This window comes from Elephantulus edwardii, unplaced genomic scaffold, assembly GCF_000299155.1.
Source record: "Elephantulus edwardii isolate Elephantulus edwardi_28Jun2011 unplaced genomic scaffold, EleEdw1.0 scaffold00153, whole genome shotgun sequence".
Taxonomy (NCBI): domain Eukaryota; kingdom Metazoa; phylum Chordata; class Mammalia; order Macroscelidea; family Macroscelididae; genus Elephantulus; species Elephantulus edwardii.
In genome coordinates, this window is record NW_006399903.1 from 6038882 (window position 1) to 6046083 (window position 7202).

Consider the following 7202-nt stretch of genomic DNA (forward strand, 5'->3'; position numbering starts at 1 on the left):
TTTTTTTTTACATCAATCTACCAAAAGTTTTTTAAAACCGTTTGAAAAGATTAAGAACAAGGGCTCTGAAATAGTAAGTATTCACAATTAGGTGTTACTATTTTTCAGTGACCTACAGTAAAACGTTTTTGCATGCTTGACAAGTTAATGGAAAAGGAAAAACAAAAATATAGGACGATCTCAATGATTTGGTGGGGTGTTACTTTTTTTCTTTTTGTTTTAAAAATCACCTCTAATGTTCATCTCTGACAACACAGTTTGTATATATGTAAAGTTCATTTCCATGCTTATTACATAAAAATACCTATCGGAAATACCAATCTATCAGTGTCAGCTGATGTATATCCAATCCATTCACTGCAGAAGAGAAAGGGAATAAATACCCTAATATAATCATTAAAGCTCACAGTTCAAATTTTTTTTTCCATTTTTGAAATCTTTTGGTAGTTTAATCTGTGTTCTATTGCATGCTGATTTCCCAGATTAATGGCCTCCCAGAAGATTGGAAAGGAACCCGGAAGCCTTCTTATTCGGCTGTACTTCTGCCTCCTGGGTTTGCGTAAGGCCCAGCTCCCGCTCTATCTGATCGAGCTCTGCCTGGTCCAGCAGTTCAAAGTCATCCCCTTCTTCAGTGTCTGTGTCCTCTGCCAGGCTCGGGCCAGCCTGGGAAGGCGCGTGCTGTGCGCCCTCGAGCTGGTCTTTAATAGCTGCTGTCACTGCGGCTGTGATGACGTCCCCAGCGAGACCGCTCATCAAGTGGATGGCTTGGTCACCGTGCAGAGGGAGAGTGAGCCCAGCCACTGACTGCCTCTCTCTGCTCGGTCTGTGGCCCGCCTCCACCTGTTCCTTTTTTCTCTTGAGCTCCACAGGCAAACCAAGGCTCAACTCATCTTCATCATTTGTTCCCATGCCATTCTCCAGAGATGGAAATTCAGAAAGCTCTCGAGCGAAAATCTCCTGTTCGCTAGGTCGGTCAAGATCTGCGAAAGGGGTTAAAGAGAAGTCCCTGTGTCAGCACCATAACAAAGATAAAAGCAAAGGACAGCGTCTATCCCTGTGTCAGCACCATAACAAAGATAAAAGCAAAGGACAGCGTCTACAGAAATGTGACTTTAATCTGAACCCTCCTGTCAGCCTCACAGTCAGCTAGCTTTCCAGGTCAACTGGCATCAGCTTAACCACCTAAGTGATACCCCAAATGTGGTTAAGTACACAGATACAGCTATTCCTCACTTACCGATAACCTCACTAATTAACATTTCAGATTAACAACCATACTAAAAAAAAAAGTCATGCTGCTCTGCTCTTATGCCCAGTAATGACACAAGTCCACAGTAAAGAACTTGTGGTCTGAGGGGAGAGGAATGCCAGCTGAGATGGTTAATGGCAACACGGCTGAGTCATATTGTCAAGAGTGTAGCGATTATGTAATGAATGTGGTAGTTACAGAATGATAGATGGAGTCAACCTCTCTCGTGCGATGACATTCCAGCCTCAATTTTCCCATAATGCTGATTTTCTCTTAACGCCATGGTCTGTGGAACCTAATCCTGTTGTTTAGTGAGGTGGTGGTTGTTGTTATGTGCCATCGAATTGAGTGGGCGTAAAACACACAGCCCTACAAGTTTCTTTTACGCTTTTCTGTTATGAACAAAACTGCCTATGCAATGACTCAACAATCGGTCTTGTCGAACATTATTAGTTTGGAACTCTGACTAACATTTAAATAATGTTGTTGTTGTTGTTGATGATGATGACTGTCTTTGAGTCAAGCACAACTCATTACTGACCCTCTGAACAAAAGGCCTGAAGCCCCTCTACAACTATCAACGTTTATCAAAAAGTTCATAAAGTTCCCAGAGGCCAGTTATTTAGGAAGTGGATGCCACTCCTGCTTCCAAAATGTTTAAATGTTCATCATAAATAAGAGTTCCTTCTTCCCCTTGAGATGGGAGTGGTTTAGCTTATGCCAATGTGGAAATGTTTGATCATGAAATGAAAAAAGAAAATAGGATGCTTTCATGGATTCTAGTACAACTAATAGTGAGCATTATCCAGCCACAGCAATTTTTTACTTTTTTGGTCTATCCAAAGGAAGATCATTGTGTAGGGGCCAGATGTAAGCAGGTAAACCCTTAAAAAAATGATATTTTAACAAAAGTTTACCAAGAACTTAGATTTCCATTCATTCATTGTTGCACATTCTCCTCTCTACTCCCCCACCCCAGTACACTTCTCTATTTTAAAAAAATTCTTTCACTGTTGCACAATTTTCTCCCTACCCCCCACTCTAGTCCACTTTTCTATGCAGCTCTTGTTTTGGACTGCTGTCATGCATATAGTACCTAATCATATATTCCTTTTAAACAGTTCTTTCCCTTGTCTGTATCAAGGCAGTGTACATTATTTATCCCCTCTCTTCTTAGTTTTTCCTCAACTTCCATGTCAGTCTGTTTTATAAGTGGCATTATGCAGTTTTTGTCCTTATGTGACTGAGATATTTCACTCAGCATAATATCTTCCTGGATCACCCATTTTGTTTAATATTTTATGAGTTCCTTTTTTTTCAGTGTTTATAGTATAGTATAGTATAGTATAGTATAGTATAGTATAGTATAGTATTCCATTCTGTGAATATGCCCCAAATTCTCTATCTATTCATTTGTTGATGGGCACTTGGGTTGTTTCCATCTTTTTGCTTTTGTCAGCCCTGACAATTTTATGCATGGACATGAATTTGGATAGCTCTGTTGGTCTAGTGGTAAGTTGTGCTGGACACCCAAAAGTACACAGTTTAAATCCACTAGCTTTTGAAAACCCACTAGAAGGTTAGCTATGGGTTGGTTCTGACTCAACGGTATACAACAACAACAAACCTGTGTTAGAGGAAAATCTGCAGGACTAACAAAGGACAACAACAGTGGGTTTAAGTGGAGCAGAGATCATAAGAACGGCACAGCGCTGGGCAGGGTTTCATTGTGGGTCACTACAAGTTGGAACTTCATTCAGTGATACCCCGCAACACCTCAACCTGTAATTGTTTAAAGCAAAGAAGCTACTGCTCTTTCTACTCCGCATCCAATCCAAGATCTTATGCAAACATTTGGTTTGAGTGAATACAGCTGAAATGGACCCAGCTCTGGTACTTGGCCACTGAGTGGTCTCTGACTTAGGATGACTCCATGTTGAACTTGAGGACAGCTGTACTCAGTGAATCATTCCATACGAGCAAGCCCCATCACACCAGTCACTCCCTACGTCCTGGGAGCCATGATCTACTTTCCTCGTCTAAAGATGTGCCAGGTCAGGGCACTGCATATAAATAGAGTTATGGAACAGGTAGTCTTTTGTGTCTGGCTTCTTCCACTTAGTGTAAGGTCTTTCCAGGTTCACCCATGTTGTTGTATATCTCAGTATTTCATTCCACCTTATAGCCAAAACTCTAAAATGTATGGTTGCACCACAGGGGTGGACCATATTCGATACCCTCAAGATAGAATGAAATATTTTTTCATGTACTTGTAATAATAACAGGAGCTCTGACGGCTGAGCAGGAAGGAGTTATGCTGTCAACCTAAAGGCAGCTGGTTTGAATTCCCCAGCTGGTTTGGCGTCAGAAAGATAAGTCATCTCCTCCCATGTGATTTAGTGCCTATGCAAGCACGCTGGTGGGTCAGCTCTGAGAAGGTTCCAACTAGAAGGTACATAACATCAACAACGTAATAATAAATGGAAGAAACGAGGAATGCTCAAAATCACTGCTTTGGAGTTGGAACAGATTTACAGCTGACCCTCTAGCAGGTTTCTGGAAGTTGTAAACCACACAGGAGGAGATGGAGTATATTTCTCCTGTGGAGGGTTGGTGGATTCAGATCAGGTTAGCAGTGCACTTCCCTACAGGTTATGGCACCAGAGTTCCACTTAACTTAAAAAAAGGAAAAAAGAAGAGTCTCCAAAATTCCTGAACATACCGTCAGACGTGTCTGTCTGTGGAGTGTATCCTTCGGAAAGGTTGAAGGTCCCATTGTCTGTCCAGGAAACCTCTGATACATCTGTGTCCGACACGGACAATTCTTTGGCAGCAACAGTGAGGCTTATCTATGTCAACACAAGTGAAACACCAGTGGCACATTTGACACCACAAACAAAGTCTTTGGGGAAAAACCCTTACAAAGAACAAAAAAGAATAAAATAACAAAGGGCCCAACAGTATAAGCCAGATATTTTTTTCCCCTTTTGATATTATTCAATCACTTACTAGAAGTCGGAGACACCTACTAGGAAAAGTCATCCGGCTTTAATATGTGTAAGTAGATGTACAAAGAAATGACACGGGAAGAAATAGAAAATTAAAGGACCAATACCTTAGGACAAAGAGCTGAAAAGTCTAATTCACTGTCATCCTTGTGACTTTTTCCTTTATCTGCTTCTGTTGAGGGGAAAAAAGAGAACTATTTACTTCTAGGCTCCTTGTCAGTTTAGACACACTGGGTTTTGTGGTTTGTTTTTTTTAAATAATAATTAATAATACATTCTTACTTCACGTGCCTCATATACTCAACGCCTCAACATAACTAAATGCTTTCACTAGCAAAACTCTACTGATGCCTTTGATTTGGAAGCCTTTGATTTGGAAGTGACTCACAGTCGACCCTCCAGCAGGTTTTTAGAGGCTATAAACTGTGTGAGAAAAGATTGCCCGTCTTTCCTCCATGAAGCAGCTGGTGGATTTAAGTCACCTGCCTTGGATTGGTAATGCAACTCCTGAACCAGTAGGCCACCAGAGTTCTCTATCAAGCTTCACATATTTTCCAAATGCTTGTTTTCTCTTAGGTCAAAGTTTTCCATGTGTGATTGCTGGCCTAGTCCCATCAGCATCCCTGGGAATGTGTTTAAATATGCAAATTGTCAGCACCTATTCTAGACCCACTGAATCAAAAATGTGAAGCAAGGGTAGCAATTTGTGCATCAAATCCCATCTAAGGGATTCCACTGTTCTGTAAGGTCATAGGCCTGACTGATCAGTCAAAAATGACCACAGAGGTTTCTCTCATTTTCTTTGCTTTTCCAATTCTGGCTTGTGTCATATCCACACCCCTTCCTAACTGTGTCAGGTTGATTTTTTTAAATTATTTGCAGTAGTCGCCCAAATCAAACAGTTTAAGTAAAGTCTATCCATAGCAAATACAGTGTTTTTGAATGCTTTTCGCCCTCTCCTGACAATTTGGGTAAAAAGTTAATGTGTTTAAGTGTACATTTGAGATGCGAATAAATAGTCCAAGATGACTAGACTTGGGTGGGAGTGGGGATATATCTTCTGTAACAATACTTTTTTATGAGGGTAACTGTTGTTGATAGCCTTCGAATTGAGTACAATTTATAGCGGACCTATGAACAGAAGGCCTGAAGCTTTTCTATAATTATTGATCTTTGTCAAAGTTCACAGAGTTTCTGGAGGCATGTTGTTTAGGAAGTGGATGCCGTTCCTGCTTCCCAACCTGTTGTTTTTTGTGCATCAAGCTTAACACCAGAAAATCCTTGGTAAAAGACCAAAGACGGATATGTTTCAGGCTGAAATCTGAGTCCATGAGGCTAACAGCACCTTGAAATATAGCAAAGGTGGTTTATTTCCAAAATTACATTCTTGAATGGAAGCTACTGTCTGAACTTTACCTACCAGATCTTTCATGTATCTTCTGATTAATATATTCTCCGATTCCAAAATCTAGTTTCAGCAGAACTGACTTGATTTTGCTGTAGAGTCTCTGTCCGATATCATTGCACTTGAGCAGTGGGCACAAGAACGCAAACAGCACTGAGAGAGATGAAGGGAGATCCACTTAGGTGAGGGAACCTTTCTTTCTAAAGACTACATCTTAGAATTACACACACACACACTCTCTCTCTCTCTCTCCCCCATCCCCCTCCCCCTCCCCGTCCTTCCCTCCCTCCCTCCTTTCTCTCTCTTTCTCCCCACCCCCAACAGACAAACTGGATTTTACTTCTTAGGGTATGCCTCCATGAAATAAATTCATAACTTATATTCTACTCCCTGGGATCAAAATAAACTCTACGATATACAGTTGAACACACTATACTTACAGTCCTTATGTTGCTAGACTAGCAATTGTTTTTGCTGTTGATAGGTGCTGCTGAGTCGAGTACAACTCATAGCAACCCAAGAACAAGAGATCTGAACCCTCTTCTATCCAGACTATTTAGAGCTATTAAAATCTCAAAGTGATCACCAATGTTCAAGGCAATAATTCTGGAATTCTATTTAATTATTAAATCGTCAATTACCATGAAAAGTTATTATCTATGGAGTTGTGGATACACATAGAAGCCAGATTTTCTTCTAGTGTCAACAAAGTAGAAAAACAACCCCTCAAATCAAACTATCTCCTTGAGATATTCTTCGAACCTTGAACTTTTAGAAAACAGATCTTCTGAAATTAATGGATTTTTTAAATTTAAAACATTGTATTGTCTCTTAGGTGAAAGTTTACATAACAAATCATATTCTCATTTAGCAGTTTCTACATAGCTAATTCCAGGATGTTGGTTACTTTTTTTTTTTTATGACATGTCAGCTTTCCTGCTATTTCCATTTTTTTTGCTTCTGTTCTGTTTCCATTAACCTAGCCACTCTGTTTGTCCTTAGCTTCTCATTTGTTACAGGATAAATATTGACTGCTTAGTCTCATATAATTAATTCTGACTCATAAAAACCTTTCACTAGGCGTCCAGGTTGTAAATCTTTAAGGAAGGAGACTGCCTATCTTTCTCCTGTGGAACAGCTGATGAATTTGAACCCTTGAACTTTGAGTTGGCAGCACAATAAATTACGCACTAAGCCACAGGGTCCTCTTCCCACAAACAGTGAAGGAGAGTAACAATTGCTCAGTGTTTTTTAAGGTAAGCCATTCTTGTGAGGGCGTCATGGTATTTCAGTGCAGGTTAATTTTTTTTTTTCTTAGCCAGGGACTATGCAAAAGAATAAGGCACTGATGTTGTGTGATGGGTGAGAAGCATACATTAATTATCATTTTATGGACAAAATTCAAAATAAAGAAAATTATTCTCATTTAAGTCTTCCCTTCATAGCTATTCTTCTGATTTCCAGTTATAAACAGGTGCACAGGAGAAGAGAATGAATTCTGGGAGCAAGACAGTCAGCAGTTCTCTATTTCTTTCTTTTT

The 7202-nt window shown here is 40.1% G+C and overlaps 1 protein-coding gene across 1 annotated transcript in view; it reads right to left on the reverse strand.

Moving 5' to 3' along the window:
* Positions 1-429: 429 nt before the first annotated feature.
* FAM134B (family with sequence similarity 134, member B) overlaps positions 430-7202 on the reverse strand; it is a 208669-nt gene continuing 201896 nt past the window's right edge. Inside the window, exons 6-9 of the mRNA XM_006895012.1 lie at positions 5678-5815; positions 4365-4429; positions 3972-4098; positions 430-980 (exon numbers count right to left, since the gene is read on the reverse strand). Coding sequence (XP_006895074.1) covers positions 484-980; positions 3972-4098; positions 4365-4429; positions 5678-5815 — 827 coding nt within the window. The 3' untranslated portion in view covers positions 430-483. The remainder of the gene's footprint in view (positions 981-3971; positions 4099-4364; positions 4430-5677; positions 5816-7202) is intronic.